Here is a 19,633-nt window from a genome sequence, read left to right as displayed (position 1 = left end):
GCCACTAAAAATAAATTTTGCGCAAAGCCGGAGTAATTCATACCTTACAATTTCCAGAATTATTTGCAAAAAAAGTTTAGTTTTTGTGTTGTGAACTTAAAAATTACGTTATAAAGTTTAGGAATTCCGAGCTGTACTTTGCCTTGAAAATAAGGTTTTATGTTAACGAGAAAATTTGTAGTTCAATTTGAAAGCATTTCATTGAATGTTCTATAAATGAAGAATTCATGCAAGTTTAATGAATTTCCCAATACATATTAACGCAAGCTAATACATACAGAGGCATTCATCAAACGTACATTACCACTTGTATTTTCAGATAAGTGAGAACGATTTGTAATCTTTCAAAACACAAGGAAATCAATCACTATAGTTTAAATTCAGAAATTTATTTTAGAATCAGAGTAATATCGCTTTGCAACAAGTCATGAAATATTCTACAGAGTACGAAAACATCAGTGAGGTATGAGTATCTTTCGTCGCTTTTCCAATTCTAGCAGCTGGACATGCTGAAAGACAACACTTCGCACGAATGCAGCAAGAAAATAAAGCGCGTCACAAATTCGGTATTTATTTGCTCGTGTACGAGAAGCTCACGTGCATTGAGAGCTAGCTCCTGATACCTAACACATAACACAGACAATCTACGCAAATGTCATTGAGCGTGGGACGCAAAGAGGCTTTTCTTTTCAGGTGTCTGGACATAGACGAAACACTACTGTACAAATCTTTACATGTTTTAAAATAAATCTTTATATAATCATATTTTACTGTACAAAAATTACACACATATAAACTTTGAACCTTTTTTTTTTGGCTTTTGGGACTTTTTTTAGAAATAATTATTAAAATGTCACAGACAAATCAAACTTAAAATATAGACTTTGCGTTAGAAAACGCAACTCAACGAATAAAAAAGAAAAAAATATGCTTTTTAAATTTGTATAGCAAACATAACAAAATGCACCAGCATGAGTATTATATAAAAAGAGATAAACAGCACGGTAAACTGAAGGTAAATATACAAACATAAAGTTTTAGAAATTCGCTAAAAACGAAAAGTACTTTGAACAAGTTTTGGTTCTTTCATTAAATCGATACTTTGTTTTTTTTTTTTTTTTGATCTTGCATTTTTGATCTTAAATTAAAACTAAAAAATAAATAAATAAATAAAATAAAATATAACACAAAAAGTTACTGAAGTGTTTTAAATTTCGCATTGTAGGGACGTGCGGAACAAAGTGAACTAGAGGGGCAAAGTGAAATGGTGTAATATTTACTCCGCTTTTAGCGCCACCTATCTGGCAATGTTTTAACTATGTAGTAGCACATGTAGTCTATTTCAGTCAAGTTAAAGCTACCTCTGAAAATCCAAGAATATGATAATAAAAGCAATTTTTTAAAAATTTACTCATATTGTAATATTTGCTGTAAGTCAAAAATTATTTTTGTTATTATTAAATGATAAAGTTCTCGTTATTAACGCTTTTAAATATTAATTGAGATCTACTAATAATCTGTGAAGTATTAATTCGTTTAATAATGAGCTTATTTGCATTTAAAATAATTTGAACAGTTATTCAAGTGGATGCGGGCCCAAGTGAAATAGCTTATTTCGTTTACGTATTTAATACTTTATCAAATCACTCGTGAATTTATTAATTAATTATTTCATTTACTTTCTTTCATTTAATAATCCGCTTATTTATTCATTCATTAACTTATTTTCTTATTCATTCACTAATTTATTTTTCTCGTAGAGTAATTAATTAATTTTTTATTTGATTTTTTCCTTTTCTTTTTATTTATTCATTCATTAATTTTATTTACTCATTTCATTTGATAAAAAATATCTTTAATAATCAAATAAAAAATATTTCTTTAGAAAAAAATTTCATTTTTCACTTTGCCCCATGGAAAAAAAAACTGAAAAATTTCCACCCTTTTTTGGAGGCACAAAGTTACTGCCAAAAATAAAAAATAATGTTTCAGTGCAAAATTGATAAAAGAATATATTGTTCTTTCTTTATGAACCGTTAATTTTAGAACATAATTCCAATTTGTTCATATAAAAAAAAGTAAGCGATCTTAACCATTTCACTTTGCCCCACATTCCCTTACCTAAGATAAGTTATGAGTATTGCATCAAGATGTGTGTATTAAGGGGGTCCGGGACACAAAAATCCTCAAATTTTGCAATTTTTTTTTATAATTTGAAAAATTGCTCCCGTTTTTTTCTTCTTAAGAGGACGTTTGAATCTTGTTTCTACCTTAAATAGAACGAAAGTTATAGTTATTTTTGTTGCATGCATCTAACGAATTTGTACATAACTTTAAAACTTTAAACGCGTTTTTCTCCATGATGCAATTTTTCCCGATTTCTTGCATTCAAACTCTTATAAGTCAGGAACCGATAGAGATAAAGTAATGAAACTTGGAGCATATCTTTTTCAAGCAATTTACTTTAATTTTTATTCGGCGAATTTGAAAAAAACGTTTACTGCAAAAATTATGATTTTTTTAAAAAAAAGTATCTTCGAATTTTTCGAAATTTTTCTTCAAATATTTTTTATTTTTTATTGAATCAATATTTTTAAAATCGCCGAATAAAAATTAAAGCTTAGATATTTGTGCATACTTTTTTGGAAAAAAATTGAAAATTGACCAACAATATTTTGAGTTATAGCAATTTAAAGCAACCCCATTTTTTTGAAAAAAACTAATTAAATTTAAATAAAAAAATAATTTTTTTTTCATATTTATGTTATGATTTTGCTTATTAAATAAATGATGAATCAGTTCAAAAAATTTCAAAACTCTAAAGTACATAATAAAAATTTTTTCAAAATGTGTCCCGGACCCCCTTAAGTTAAGCAAAATCCAATTTGGTCAAAGATCACACATAAAATGGCACACAATTCTGTTCCTACTGTCTTTTTTTTTTTTAATTTCGTTTATGCAAAATACTTTTTATGCATTTCAAGCGTCAACTACAAAATTTATTAGCACGTTGTGGAAAAAATTTTAATTTCTAAATGATGGATGGATTTATCAATACCTGATTTAAACAACTATAAATATAGTATAGCGCAGCCATCACGCTTTTCATAGCCGTTCAAAATAAATGTACTGATAATTGTAATCGATGTTCATAAGGTTAGTGGCAAATTAAGATGAAAATAAGAAGATAAATAAAGTATGAATGACGCAGGAAAACAACTGAATAAAACATGTAAACAAAATCATAAAAAAGACAAAATTCCGAGTAAGAAAAGGAAGTGACTCTAAGCAACCTGAGAAGTAAAACGAAAAATGAAAGTTTTCATATACAATTTATAAAACAAGAACGTATTAAAATGTAGGAATGATTGTCTTTAGTACTGAAATGACTTCAGTCTATTTTAGCAATGCAACTTGCATTGAAACTTGACTTCACATAACAGCAAAACATAACAAAGGATACATTTTACAACTGGTGTAAAAACGAAGATTAGTTTCTGTGCATTGTTTCCATTAATAACTTAGTAGAATCGTAACATAATTTGATATTGTCCCAAAAGCCAAAAAATTATGAAGTTAAATTCACATTCACAAATAAAACTCTACCACAGTTATAGTTTGGCCTTTGTTTGATTTCTGCAGTTTTCATTCTAGAAAAACAATTTAGCATACTCAACAATTCATTTTAAATGTGTTACAAAACATCGTCACAAATTATTGCACATTTTCATTAATCTAAAACTTCAAAGAAGAATAAACAGTCTATATACTCAAGACCTAACTCACTCGAAGTTAAGTCAATTAATAGCCAAAGTAATCGGAACTTTTTGAAAGGATAAATGCTAATAATTATGAAACTATATGCGTTGTTTTAAATGAAAAAAGAAAAAATAGGAATGAAAGCAATTAATGTATAATATAAAACATCTGATATTGATTTATATGATTATTGATGTCAATAGGATGAATGATTCGTTTTTATTTTTAAATGTAAACTAAGAATATTATAGTATATAATAGTCTCAAGTCTGGTGCACCAAATTTTGAAATTCAGAAAACCGAATGTTTAGCGAATCGGCATTTCAATATTTGAATTGTGTGTGCTGTTTATTCCCTTATATTTATGCTGTTTTTTCCCTTCATTATAATATTTTATTTCTCTTTCTAAATATACATCTTCGAAAGAAATATTGATATTCTGATGACTGCTTCCCTAACACTACAAATCTTCTCCAAACGTAAAAAAAACGAATGGACCCAAGGGGGGGGGGGGGCAAGGTTGAATAGTTTGTGCTACGAGCAAAATGCATTTAATTTAAATTCAGACAAGTCCAAAATTCAAAATTGCAGAATTTCAAGGGAATCCACATTGGAACTTAATGCGTTCATTGAATTTTAAATACACTATAAATGATTAAAGATGTTTGTTCGCTACCGTAAGTACGCAAATTATGTAGATTTTGGTGAAAATCGCGAAAACGTAAGTCATACACCTGGAGCAGTAATTTCCTGGATACATGTGAGCGGATGCGGTCGAGCAGAAAACAAGACTACAACAGAACTGAATTGAATAAAAGGAAAAGGAAAATGTAGATATTATCGTAGTAGGTATTACATGAGCAATGAGATAGATGGTATGCTGTCTTACTTGGCTGGCAGAACTTTGATAAATGGTTAAACGGTAGTCTTATAGAAATTGTTACTAACCAAAACATAAAAAAGTTTTTTTACTTAAAACGAATATGAAAAGTTCAAATTTGGTTAAATGGACACGCTGTTTGCCCTGCACTATAGAATTACAAAAGTAAACATCAGTCAAGTGTCCAGTACCAAGGAATACAATGGTCTTACTTAATGGCAGAACCAGTGTATGATAATGAATAAATATATCACTGTTCAAATACATACCGTTTTACATAGGCTATACTTTGCTAATGTTATTTTCAGCAAGATTGTTGCTGTTGTCTTGTGCTAGCTAAACTGGCAATTTGGGTGCGCTACTTCACTTTTCCTACAGTACCGTAATTTTGTGTGATATCCGACTTCCACAGTACACACATGCCATTATTACCCGTTTATAGGGTAGGCAGTTATTCACAGCATAACAACACATTCACACAAAGAAAGGACAAGAACAGGAGAGAGAAAGTACGTCCATGCTCGAGCCGAGATTGGAACCCGGGACCTCCCCATCGAGTAAGATTGTACTTCCTTGATTTGCATAAGCTAATATTTACGCACACACAATTACGTAAATACGTGTACATAAACTTATTATCGGTTCAATTAATATTAACTTTTAATTAAAATTATAAATAACTAATCGGTTTGACAAGTCACTCAAACTTACGTTAGGGCATTTCCACAGTAAACAGACGTATCATTTTTGCACAAACCATCCAACAATAACTCCAAATATGTTACATTTTCAAATCATTTCATGAACTCTATGAAGATCATGGATTATATTTGTACGTATTGCAATTAAATTTTTAATATTACTATAAACAGTATTTAAATAAAATAAAATGTAACAACGTTTTATCGCACAGATTATTGCATACACGTGTTTCGGCGTCAGAAGGAACGCCCCTCTTTTCAATGCAAAAGAAGTGAGTCTGCTTTTGTCGGATGTCGTTCCTTTAACAGCTCTCTTCTTTTGCATTGAAAAAGGCGTTCCCTACAACGCCGAAACACGTGTATGCAGTAATTTGCAATTTTGTGCGATAAAACGTTGTTATTTCGTATTTTACTATTCATAGCCGAAAGGTATTTATTCAATTAATATTTAAATAATTTCCGTTGCTAAGTAGCAGACGTATTTCATAAGATACGTCCGTTACTGAGCAAAAAAATATTTAAATAATATTTCTTGAAACCTTTAAAATTTTATTGCATTATACAGAATAGAGTCTGTGTTCTTCATGAAGTTTATGCAACGGAACAAGAAAAAAACCATTTCGGACCCTTTTTAATGCAAAAGAAGCGAGTCTGCTTTTGTCTGATGTTTTTTTCATTCACAAGCTCACTTCGTTTGCATTGAAAAAGGCGTTCCTTGCAACGCCGAGACACGTGTATACAGTAATCTGCAATTTTGTGCGATAAAACGTTGTTATATTTTTTATTTCTATTCAAAAAGCCAAAGGTATTTATTCAATTAATATTTAAATAATTTCCTTTGCTAAGTAACGGACTATCTCTCAAGATATGTCCGTTATTGAGCAAAAAGAATTTAAATAATGTTTCTTGAAACCTTCAAAATTTTATTGCATTTTTAGAAGTAGAGTCTGCATTCCGCATAAAAATTATGCAATGAAACAGGAATCTAACATATTCGGAATCTACATAGGACAATAAATCTATTGAAATAGAACTGCCTGTTACTGCATTCAGAAAAAACTTTTTAGATTTTTCAATATTTGTGTCGACTGTTGTAAGTGTTTATAGCTAATATGTCTCTCATGCTTTGTTTTACAGATGTTTTACAATGAGTGATAGCGTGAGGGGTTGCGGCCGATCGCAGGAGTGCGTCCTTACAGAAGAAAAATAAGAAGATCGCATGATAGGGCACCTTATTAAGGCAACTAAGTTATTGTTCTGATATAGCTTAAATATTTTTTTATGAGTATGTTTAAATCTACCTCTATGTCTTTTTGTGAATATTTCTCGATTGTACGAAATAATAAGGCCCATTGGACTACTTGAAAAGGTAAAATCTAATGTCCTCCCGTTATTACCACTTTTATAATGCATATAATGTAATTAAACTCCGATTAATTTCAGCAGTTAATTTGACCCAACTCTAATCATATAACTTATTCATTAGAACATGTTAGAATAAAAACATTCATAAAAGTATTTTTTCCTCTCAAGACCATGGTAGCAACAGCATAATAATAAGGTAGTATTATGCCACACACACAATATGGCTTACAAAATATTTTTGCTTTTCGTAACACTCAAAAACAAAATTCTCACTTTTATATAATATATATATACTATGCATGCTGAGATTGAGGTACAAACGTAATTGTTACTAATACAAAATCTTTGATGTTTAACTATAAACATAACAATATGGAAAGTCAACAAATATAGCTCGATGAAGCTACAATAAATAATAGTTACATAATTATAAATATAATTTGTCATGATGAAAATTTGAATGCCTATCAGAATGAAAGCTTAGAATATAAATATACCAAAAATCTGAGGTATAAAAACATATGAGCTTCGTTTTTGTCATGATGATAAACTGCATCAAAGTAGAAAAAAGAAGGTAATGATATTTTACAATATTTGCTTGTGTGTACATATATTCAAAACAAAATTAAAATTTGGATTTGATGAGAAGATAATACAAGAATTTACATCCCATAAGTACCAAACTGCAAGTCAAATGGAGTTATATTTAAAAAATATTAACAAGCAAGATCATATTATTTTAATTCAAAACGTGAAATCGCTTCTGCACAAAATTCAAAAAAATTATTGAAGACAATTTTCGAAGTTTCGACAAAAGGAACTAATTAATGAATTCTATCATGCACCAGAACTGAACACATAATTCAACAAAAAGAATAATTCTCTTACCACACCATTTTATACCATATCGATTATGCGTGTGATTGGTAAAAAAAAACCTGCTAACGTTTTGCCGCTCTCTTCATTAGTCATGTCGGTTTTGTTGAGCGAAAAGCATCAAACAAACATAAATGTTTTCCTGAAGAGTAAACTAATTAACTGAACTTTAGAATACAGTAAGTACTAAAAGTTAAGTGACTATCTATTGCGCGTAGTTTTTTTAATTATTTATTTTTTAGAACTCTTGTGAAAAGAAATTTCTTAAATTTGATCGAAACTTTATAAGTAGTTGAAACGAAGAACATTAAAAAAAAAAAAAAAACTCGTAAACGAAAGATTGAGTCAAAAAGAGAGAAAGAGAGTGAGAAGTATGGATCCATTCGCTTGCACACATATAGATCGATTTCTGTATTTTAAAGCATTGCTGTACTTAGGAAGCAATCTATCAGCATCTGCTTTTTCTTATTACATCCCAAACAATAAATAATACAAAGTTTATTGAGCAAATATGCAAAGCTATGCTCTACATTCGAAGCTTTGTTTGTTTAATTCGCGTATTTCTCTTCTAAGTCTTTAAAAAAACGAACTAACCATAATAGTGGACTTAGCAAATTAAAAAGAAAAGAAGTTCGCGTAATTCTATTATTAACGGAAATTGCTTCTGCATGTATATATAATGCATATATGAATCAATAAATATTTCGTTGCATCGGAAACATACCAACTGCACAGACGTATCAAAAGTTTTGTTTTATTACCATTCCATGTTTTGCTGTATATCGTGAAAATTCTACTCATATCTGGAGCTGATAGATTAATACATTAATACTTAATAATAGACTTAATTAATACATTTAAGCAATGTAGAGATGTATGATAACAGTGATGATTATTAAAGAGCATTGAAGATCAGTTTTGACTAATAAAACTAATTTTGGTAGATTTAATTAGAAGGACGCCACAGATGCTGTCGAAACGTCTGGATTGATACACTCGGACCACGGCACAACAGACTGGAATCTTTTAATTTTATTAATCTTAGTCTATTTGCAAAAATTATTTTAAACAATGCAAAACGTTGATTCAGACAAAGTTGATGCAAATTCAGTTTATTATTTTAGCCACTATGCTTTTAGAACGAAATTAGGATAAATAAATTTTTCCTCTTTCTAGAAGAGAAATCCGTGAGACACGAATTCAAGATAAGAACAGATGATGCTTATTTCTATTTTTAACGTTTTGGGAGCAGTTCTCTTAATACTTTTAATGTGTGGAGTAAAATAAGCAATCATTAATGCTTCTCTTGATAATAAGCAAACTTTTTTTGACAAGGTAAATATCAAAGAATTAACGCTAATTGACAATATGTAACTTTAAACAGTGGACTGGGTGGCGCTAAAAAACTTTTTTTTTCTAAACGGAATTCAAACTTTGGATTTCCTTTGCATTGTATGCTGTATAGTAGCCGTTTTATCTCTTCAAATAAAAAATAGTGAATAGTAAGATAATAAAATTTCAAATGAAAATTTTTAAAAAAATGCTTAATTGCATAATGCAATTTCATCCCACGTCCAAAACTCTTGAACTTCTCATTTCATACATTATTTACTTTTTATATTTCAAAAGTCTTTTTGAAAATTAATAAAAACTGGAAATGGAAGAAAAAAAATTTAGGATTTGCTTGATGTGCAAAAACATTTTATGGAGCCATCTAATGGTGACTATTGCCGAATTTAAGTTTAACGTAATCCGAAATGATAAACAATTTGTTTGATATTTTGAAAATATAAATGCATTTTTAAGGAAAGAGAATTCTGTAAAATTTTGCAAACCAACTGAATCAATTTTCATCTTTGCCTAAGCATCATACCTAAGTAAGCAATAGTGTTGAGTTGCAGCAGACCATAACAATCATTTTAAAACATTATAATATTTTTAAACTTTAAACAAATTTAACTGATATTTATTTCCTTGATGTACAAAACGTATTCATTTCTCTGGATTGTTTTATTTATTTATTTTTTAAAGCATTTAAAAACATTCATCTTTTTTTCTGAAGCGCATTTTCTTTTAAAGAGATTTGTTGCTGTGGTTATAGATTTAATGAAAAGGTATGAAAGTGAAAATTTCTGTTTTCTGATTTATAAAGTACATCTGTGAAACATCAAAATGCTTTATATTCTTGTTTATGGAGCTAGAAATACATGCTTTCATTACACCAAAACTAATATATGAAATGGAAGCAGGAAAAAAAAAACATAAAAATAAGACCTTTCATACATATATTGCATAAACTGCCAAAAAACAGGGTACATTTTAGAAATTTTATATTGCAACATTTTATGGGATATGGTTACTACAATTCCGAAATAAATAAAAATTTAAACTAGTATTAAACGATGTACAAAGCATAAATAAATTGTGGTAAGAGAATTGCTTTTTTTTTATTTTAGTTTTTTTATGTAGTACATATTACCCTGATGTCTATAAACTAAAGATCAGAGATAAAATGCTACTTTTTATTGCAAAGAAAGATTTATTAGTTAAAACTTGCTAGCAACATTGGTTAACTTGTAAGTAAGAATAATTTTATTTAACAAATTAGCTGAACCACATACTTTCGAATTTCTATTTACAGGATTTAACCTGAAGCTATATAATTAATCATGTTTTCGTCAGTAGATGAATAATTTAGAGATTATTTCTGCGTTATTTTTTATGTAGTAAAATTATTTCGAAATTAAAAGAACTAAAAGAGAGATAATACCTTGAGACATTACAACAGAGGTTAAAATTAGAGTCATAGCAATAATACGGAACTCCATTTATACAATAAGATCTGTTCTCCGGAAGTATAGCACTGGTTTACAAGCAGATAATATGATATTTTAAACATTAACTAAACTTTTTAAAAAATAATAAATAAAATTAAAAAAACATTCCTAGCAATATATCGGACCCTTAATTTTTAGACATCAGCATATCTTCTGCATTAAAAGGAGATGATTTTGAATTTTAAAAACAAAATGCATTTATTACTTTAGGAAATATTTAAAAATGAAATCACACAGGAAATATCCATTATATTTTAAATTAATCTACAATATAACATTACTTTTCCAATGTGTCCAGCACATACTAGAAAAATCTTAAATATTCTCAAAAACTTACAAATTGGAATAACCTTTTAACGAATTACATTTACTCTAACGCAAAACACAACACCAAAAAAAAAAAGCACGTGCAACTCGAGATTCTAAATCTCAATTCGTTGATTAATCCAATGTCATTAAAAAAAAAAAAAAAACACTAGAAAAGAAGAAAGAGAGAAAGAAAACTATGACTTCATTTTTCTTCCAAAAGAACTGAATGTCAATTTAAAAAAAAATACTCAATGGCATTGTTAAAAATGAAGAAATACATATAATAAAGTCTTACGTCAGTTTTTAATATTTTTTATCTAACTTGTTCAATTTTGTTATGGAAGCTTGTCAGTCCCAAGGCCAAACGGGGAAAAAAGTACCCCACAGAAAAATTATCAGCAGTCTTTATAAAAACGGTTTCAAATTCTGTAATAACTAAACTAATTTTGATTTAGGTATAATTTACATACTAGTGCATTAAATCCAGTAACATATAGTCAAAAAGTGATGATCCAATTTTTTGTGACTAGATTTTCTGAAGGCCTGTTTCCTGGTCGAAAACGTGCACTTTGATAAGCATATGCCTTCTCATTTAAATTGAACTTTTGGTCCTTCTCAAAACGAAATGACATCACTACCAAGTATAAACATACCCGTTGAAAGGATAAGAAATAATACGAACCGAACGTCGTCGAACACGAAACAGATAATGAAAAACTTTGTGTGCGAAAGCGATTTTTGTTTAATATAATATCGGTATGAGGTAGCACTTTAATCAATCCAGTTGCGCGGAGGTAGAAATTTTTATGTATGCATTTGATCTTCATTCTGGGAAATTTAAACTATGTTTAAATTTTTATGTACTGTTTTTGAGAGCAGTAATTTTCGCGAAAATGAAGATATCGGTGATTTCCAGGGATGAAAATTTCGCGAATTTTATAGGATCAAAACCGAAAGTTCATAATATATACTGCTTCACAAGGCTTAAATTTTCCCGATTTCGACGTACACGCGAAAGTTAAAGTTTCGCGAAAATACATGCTGTAACATTAGTTGAATAGAAAGAACCGTTATTTAACATAACATAAAGTACTAACTTTCAAAAAATAATATAAATAAATAAATAAATAAAATAAAATAAAATGTACCTAAAAAAATAATTATTTGTACGGTCACACCAGGTACGGTAATGATTTGTCGGGTAAGCAAGCATTAATCATTATTTTCAGGCACTTTTTTTTTTTTTGCTTTTTTTAAGTTGACACTTTTTATTATGATACATTATGGTTTCTTATAGTCAAATGTATAGAAATTAAAAGCCAAACTTTAAGGAATAAAGTGAAAATCTATATGTAAAACTGTCACAACCATGTTCATGGATTTAGCAATACACTCTTTGTTTTTAGAACATTAAGTTTTCGAAACTATTTGAAGAATTGATAAATGAATAGTAAAACCATTTTCAACTGAACTGAAAATAGGTACATGTTTTTAAAAAAAAGTCAAAAAAGTTGCCAACTGCAAAAGTTTCCAACTGCAAAATTTTTGATCAAAAATCATTATTTAAGTGAATACAGTGAAACTGTGTTCGTCAAATGCATAAATACTTCTCTTTTCATGCTCTAAGTCGGTAAAATACACACGGTTTTTGATATTTATATACATTATTTTTAGGTTCGTGGAAAGAATGAAATTTTCCCATAAAAATTCTATCAAATCTCAAAATGTACATTAAAAAAAAAGGGTTGAAAGTAAATATTTACTAATCATTTTTTTCAGTAGTTCGTCATTTTTGAATTATTAGCGATGGGATGAAAGGAAACGAAAATTGAGTGTTCTGATGAACATTACTCCAATGTAAGAGTCAATTTTAATATGTTTTTTTAGAAAAAATGTCATTCCGTCACTCATAGATTTTCTCGTAACAGTTAAGGAAAGTTGTGTTAAAATCTCAACTGTGGGGTCTTTTTTATATACGGTGACCTGGGAAATGAAAAAAAAAAAAAAAACTGAACCATTTAGGAGCATTAAAAAACTTTTAGTTTAACTCGTAATGTAATTCAGCATTACGAGTGTAGTTAACCAAGACATTGGATTATGAGAAAATGACAATAGTTGGTTCAATGTTAAATGTGCACGGTTAAAGCAATACGAACAATAGTTTTAAAAAAGAAGTTTTTTAAACATTGCAAAAGCAATTATCATCGAAAGTATTTTATTATTTTTTTTAAATACGATGTTTATATTAAATGTGATTAAATAAGCATTAAATAAGAAACAAAGACTCAAGCTATACAAGACAAATTTCTATTCATACATGAAGAATAATAATTTGCTAAGAGTAAATCGGAAAAAAAATGTTATTAGCTTAAGACTAGCATGTTTTTTCGTAGTGGCACAAATAAAAGCAATTACTAGTAAAATCAAAACGCAACATCACCCGTACACAGGAAATCTTTCTGAACAGATACATGTTTTACTACATTACATATTTTAAATAATACTTAGTTAATGTTCAAAAATGATACCCTAACTGCTCTTAACATATAAATGAGCGTTTGAAATTTAATCATAACAAATAAATGAAAATTTAAAAAGAGTAATTTATATCTTAAACAAGTTGATATCACATAAAACACGATTTAACATAACAGTCACGATATAATGTTTGTCGATTTTTGTCTAACTTAATTAAGGTGATCATTAAATCACGAGCAGCTAAAAAGCTTTATCACAGGTAAATATTTCTAAGTATAAGAAAAATCACAGGTTAAATTTATTTTCTTTAAAACTAGTTTAAAATAAATATTAAGATAAAAACGAAGAAATGAATACATATGCTTCTACCTTCGAAGCAATTTATTAAAGTAAAAAACAATAAATATTAAATTGATATTAACGTTATCAAAATTTGTTTTGTAATGTACAACTTCCAGCAAGCCATAACTTTTCAGCGTCCATTTTTAAATGCTAGAAATAAGTTTAATTAAACTAGTTTTTCATTTTAAAACTTAATATGATAACAAGTCAAACGCAACTTATACTTACAGAAGTGCTATGCACTTACGTTAGTCTACAGTACTCACATTTTAAAGGTTATAATACAATTGTAAAAAAAAATAATAATAATAACCAGAAGAATGCTTGGATGTCGGGAGGGGGGAGAAGAGAAAGCTCTCAAATCACGTACTTATAGCAAGAGAAAAAAGCACATTAACTCTTTTGTCTCCTCCTATGTCAATTTGTTTCATTATCTCATTTTGGCATTTATATGAGGACCACAATTTTTGACTTAAAACGAGTGATTAGGTTATACAGTCATGGCCTCGGGAGAATAAAGCATGATTGAGGTTAGATCGTCATGAGAGCACCAGAGATTAAACAATGAAATTCCAGCCCATTTTAATTGGCTGGTAATATCATTTTGTCTGTACAGCTAATATTTTGCAAATTGGCTGCTAAATTCAACCTTTTGCATTTGGCCCGCCTGTTCTTGAACCAAAATTGAATGTTTTTAGGTTCAAGCTTTGGGAATTTCCGCCTGTATTGCATACTGTTCAGTTCTTGTGTAAAGCGAACAATCTGGCTATGAGAGGGGTGGGTGTTTGCGGAAAACCATTGTTCCAGTCTCGGAACCTCGGAAACGGGATCGATAAAGGTTCGATTCCGTTTTCTCCGTTCCTCTAAACGGCCCAAGACACGGGCGGGAAAATTTCCACCCTGACGGTCAGGATCCCCGTCATGAGACATCATATTCTCATTTCCAGGTACACCACCGTTCTGTTGCATGACATCACTGTACCCTTCTTTATTTTCCGGTTCATCAGTTATCATGTTTAGATCCTCCATGACATCGACTTCCTCATCACCACTATCACTCGATTCAATGGAATGTTCACTATTCGAGTCCTTTGGCTCTTCTTTGATCCTGAGTTCAACCTGAGGTTCACTATGGTCTGTTTCGCCCATCAGACCATAACTATGACACCGGCGGACAGAAAGGTCAAGTGTATGAACATTGTCTGAGTCATCAGAACTGTTTGCCTGTGACTCTGAATGACTCTCGCCACCACTAAAACGTTCGCCTTCGTTTTCATTAGGTGGTCGTCCAACGTTGGAGTCGGAAACTAAGGATCGGCTTTCACCTCCAGCTTCAGGACAAGGACTGCGTACGCCATTGCTCTCAGAGCAACATTTCTGCTCAGCCCGCTTATGGGCTGCTCGCGCATTCTTGAACCAGTACACAACATTGTTTACATCCAAAGGTTTCCTACCTCTTCGGGACTCTAACGAATTTAGTTCCCTCACATATTGCTGTATCTGCAAACGTGATGGATGCTGATTTTCAGCAAACCATCGATGCAATTTAGGAAGCTCGAGCTCAGGATCGAATGAAGTTCGAATACGGGTGCGACCTTGTGACTGTGGTCCAGCTATTGCCACCCGCGCAACTAGATCTTGAGGTGTATGAGGAGGACTACCCGACACTGTTATAGGTTCACTAGACGGAACCATTGAGGGATGATGAGGATGATGATGATGCAAATGTTGCTGTTGCTGTTGTTGTTGCTGCTGCTGCTGCTGTTGCTGCTGCTGCTGAAGCAACGCTACTTGCCGGCAATGCTGGAAAAACTGTTGAACATACCACTGATCAAACTTTTTCCGCGTTTCTTCAGGAATATCACAATCGAGACGGCCTTTGGTTAAAGCCGCGAGAACGCTCTGAAAATGAAAAGAAAAACTTAAAAATATGGGAGCAAGGTTTTATTAATACATAATATTAATAAGCAAGACACATAGTCCGAAAAAAATAATAAAAACGTTCTTTTTTACTACTATTAACAGAGCAATAGAAATATGTCAATTTATCAGAAATAATACAGTGAAATCTCTTTACAGCGAATACCAATACAAGGAAATATCCGTTTCAACGAAATAAATGTTCCATTCCGTTTCAAATGTTATTATATAACTGGCATTTTATTACAACGAATATTCCGTAACAACGAACAAAATTAGTAGTATTGAAGTACGTTGTAACGGGATTTCACTTTATATACTACGCAATACCAGTAGTGACATTTTCTTGATGAGTGGTCTTCACATTAAAATGAGCATCATGTCACGCAACAAACACCAATTTTTTTCGCGAATGTCTAATCAGCATCAAAATTTAATCCTACGCACCAGTTTTCCTGAAATTGGGCTCAGCTGTTGCTTCACAATCAGGTTGGAAAATTATTTCGCAATGTAGTAATAATTTTTTGCGTGTAATATTTTAACTATCCCGGTACAGCACAGCTTATCATTTCTTTTAAATGGGGAATTATGAACATATCCATCAGTTGCGACATGATTAATGTGGTTGAATAAATATTTTACTTCTGCCACAAGTTATGAAATCAGAATTTGAAAAAAATAAATATATATATATAAAAGATTTGAAACTGAATTATATTTTAATGATCGAAAATTGAATACTGCACAAATGCGTAGACGTTGCTGATATTGTTTAGTTATGATGGTTCCAATTCACATCAAAATTATGTTTTTGTGGAAATTTAAGAAAAGACCTTAACATTACAAAGTCTACTTTAAAGAAGTCACAGTTCGTCAAGAAAAGGACACCTCTTGTTAACCTTTTAAACAAAATGGAGAAAAGTTATTAGTTTTAAATTAAGTCTATAAACACATATTTTCGCACAAAATTTCGCTTTTCTAGTCGGAAAAAAAAAGAAAAAAAACTTTAACTTTCTCGGAGTAAAACTTGCGTACTCTCACGAATTATTCCTATCTACTCTCTGATTCTTTCGCTGCTGAAATTGGGTAACCTAATCATAATTTTGCGTTCATTTTATCAAAACTACAGCCCTCATTTAAGAAAAATATTTCAAAGTTAACGTCTCCCCTTTAACAACCTCGACATAGAACGAATGTCCTAAAAATATACCACTGGAATAGCAGAGGAAGTTGAGCCAGTGTAGGTTAGTGAACAGGAAGGTTATTTTAACTAATAGCTCAGAGATCCGCAAGAATAGGGGTAGAATACTTTTGCAAACAGTAAAAAACTGTCTTTAGTTTGGGGGTATTCTACAGAGGGGCTAATGTTGATTGTAACTTTGATGTGACTTTCGAAACTATTCAAAAATTTCCATTCAAATTATATGCCAAATATTGTTAACAATGATATTGTAATGTCTGCACAATGTTATAGTATCCTGATGTTTTGCATTTTTTTTTTTTGTAAATCAGGCAAATTGGGCAGGTTCAGATAGCTGAAATTTTTGATTTCGCTGAAGTTTTCGGGCTATGTTCTTCATTTTAAATTATTATACATGTGGTTTTTATTTTGCATAGAAACATTTTTTCTCTTAAAATACTGTGAAGTCTTTTTTTTTTTTTTTTTGTAGGGTACTTTTAGGCATCAGCAGCTATTTTGAAAAAATGAAGAAAACGCTACTAAAAGGAACGAACAAATGAGGGAGTGAAGAGAAACATAACAGAAGAGAGGGAAAAGGTAAGAGAAAAAAGCACAAGAAAAAATAAATAACAAGCAAAACGGCCAAGAAAGTTCAAAAGAAATTTTTACTGAACTTGAGAAAACTGGACAATGAAAGGTATCAAAACCGAAATGACAATGCTGGTGTCTGTACTTCGGTTTGAGCAAGTGGATTGCATTTGAGGACAGTTTCATGCTTATAATTAGGTACAGTCATGGGAGGAAAAAAATAAGAGAAACACTCCTTCGTATTTGACGACTATGAACCAGAGACACATGAGATAAATCAGTATTTTTAGTAATAATGTAATCTAAAAACTTCCATTATTATATGATTTAGTTAATATCACAGATTTGTAATCAGCACCATCATTTAACTTTGTATACAATACTTTCGCTTCAACTGTTAAATTGCGGACTCCACAGTTAATTACAAAAAATCCGTCTCATAATATTAAAACGTTTTTTGACATTTTTGCATATAATATCTAACTATGTGGTAAAGATTAATATATGTAAAAAGAAACAAACAAAGCATAAACCAATCCAATACTAAAAATAAACATCATTTACTATAGTGTAATACAAATTTCGTTTTTTTTCTTTATAAATTATGAATTTAATTTTTGAAAAAATATAATTTGAAAACGTTTTATATTTGAATGAAAAATTAACCGAGAAGAGCTTTTATAATGACATCAGAAATTTGAGCTCAAACTTTTCAGTAGTTATTATGCAATGCTTTAAAATTCCTTTTATTGTCGTTTTAGGGGGCAAAACTCAAATAAGGAAAATTGGTTTCCAGGAAAAGAAAGAGGAAAATTTTTCAACAAAACAATATAGTCTATTATAACATTGCATTACTGTATTATAGTTATTTATATGACGGGGGTCGTATTCGAACTGAAGTCGAAACTCGTTCTGAGTGTATTGAATGATTAAATACGCTGAATTAATCATTAAAAAGGTACCTAAATTATTTTTCACAGCAAGGGGAAATATGCGTTTGTGCAACTTTAGGCAATTCAGGAAAACTTTTGACAAAGATACCTGATTTTCACAGGAAAAGGATGAAAACCTGTGAAATCCCGAAACGTACTACGGGAATAATCAGTAACGTTTCGGAATTTTTTTAGTGTGGCAATGAAACGTTAATTTCGATCATTCTTTTCGAAAGAGACTTCTTCCCAGACGATTCTGATGAAAAGAAACATAAAACGATTTTACTTTTTAAAATTTTTGAGATAACGGTGACACTTCTGAAATACGATGGTAAGTATCCACTCAGAAATTCGATGGAGTACAGCAAATCTCTAGCTTTAAGTTCCTTATCTGACAACGCTGAAAGCTCTAACATTAATCCAGATACACATTTCTAAACCACAGGGCACCAAGAGCTCTAATCCTAATCTACGTCATCATTCTTCGCGTTCGAATCTCCCCCCTCCCATCCCCTCCATTGCAGTGGAGAAGGGTCCTTTGGTTGAAGAGGTTTCCAAATTTAGACAATAATGACACGAACAGTTGTGTACGTAATTCTTAAGCTTCTGGAAAACAAAATAAGTGAGTTTCTTCGCCTGATTGGTGTAATCTTGTGGTTCTTACTATGATATGTTTTCAGTTGTTGTTGAAGCTTTCTGCAAAAATGATCCCCTCAGTATTAAGATTTCTCTTAGCGTTTCCCGAAAATCCGACCGCTTATGGAACAGAAAAATGAATTAAAATCGGGTCGGCTGAAATATTTTCCTTTGTTATGAAATTCATGGCATGTTTTTAAATATGTGCTAATTAAAAACATTACTTCTATAGCAAAATTCCTTTACCAACACAAACGGGTAAAACTGCGTCGTAGTGAAAATTTTATGCATAATATTTTGTGACTGACCCGTGCTCGACAGATGGAATTCAAAAACCAGTTTTTTTTTGTTTTTTTTTAAGTATTTTTTTTTTTTTTGAATAACAGTAAAAACATGAATTAGTTTATTTTTCAGTGAAAGCGGTAAAAAAGTTTTTTGTCCCCCGAAATAGAGTATTAAGTTCTTCTGACTGTGAAAATAAGTCATATAAACATTAAAAATGTTGCTCAGCTTTATGCGTACTGTAGTAGGGCCAGAAAACTGGGGGGGGGGGGTGGAGGGTACGGATTTGGCGGTTCCTTAATTGCTTCAAACGCCTGTTTTAATATGCAGAGAGAGAGAGAAGATTTTGCTTCTGGTTTAGGAGGGAGTCATATTAGTACACCTTAGCACTAGTAAGATAAACTTAATCGTAAGGATAATATTCAGTCGGAAATAGGGGGTGTCAGGGATCACTTCCAGGCATTTTTTTGAAATTTAAGTTTTAAAAACACAAAGAAAATTATCTTTTACGTTTGGGGGGTGGGGGGAGTCCGGGGAGACTCGCAGAA

At 30.7% G+C, this 19,633-nt stretch overlaps 1 protein-coding gene across 1 annotated transcript in view; it reads right to left on the bottom strand.

The window, feature by feature from the left end:
• Positions 1-14,129: 14,129 nt before the first annotated feature.
• The window catches only part of LOC129232323 (uncharacterized), a gene marked incomplete at its 5' end in the record, with an annotated part of 35,508 nt that continues 30,004 nt past the window's right edge, over positions 14,130-19,633 (bottom strand). Inside the window, one exon of the mRNA XM_054866479.1 lies at positions 14,130-15,449. Coding sequence (XP_054722454.1) covers positions 14,130-15,449 — 1,320 coding nt within the window. The remainder of the gene's footprint in view (positions 15,450-19,633) is intronic.

The sequence above is a fragment of the Uloborus diversus genome, unplaced genomic scaffold, assembly GCF_026930045.1.
Source record: "Uloborus diversus isolate 005 unplaced genomic scaffold, Udiv.v.3.1 scaffold_1144, whole genome shotgun sequence".
Taxonomy (NCBI): Eukaryota; Metazoa; Arthropoda; class Arachnida; order Araneae; family Uloboridae; genus Uloborus; species Uloborus diversus.
Note: the sequence above shows the minus strand (reverse complement) of the source record. Positions and strands in the feature narration are given on the sequence as shown.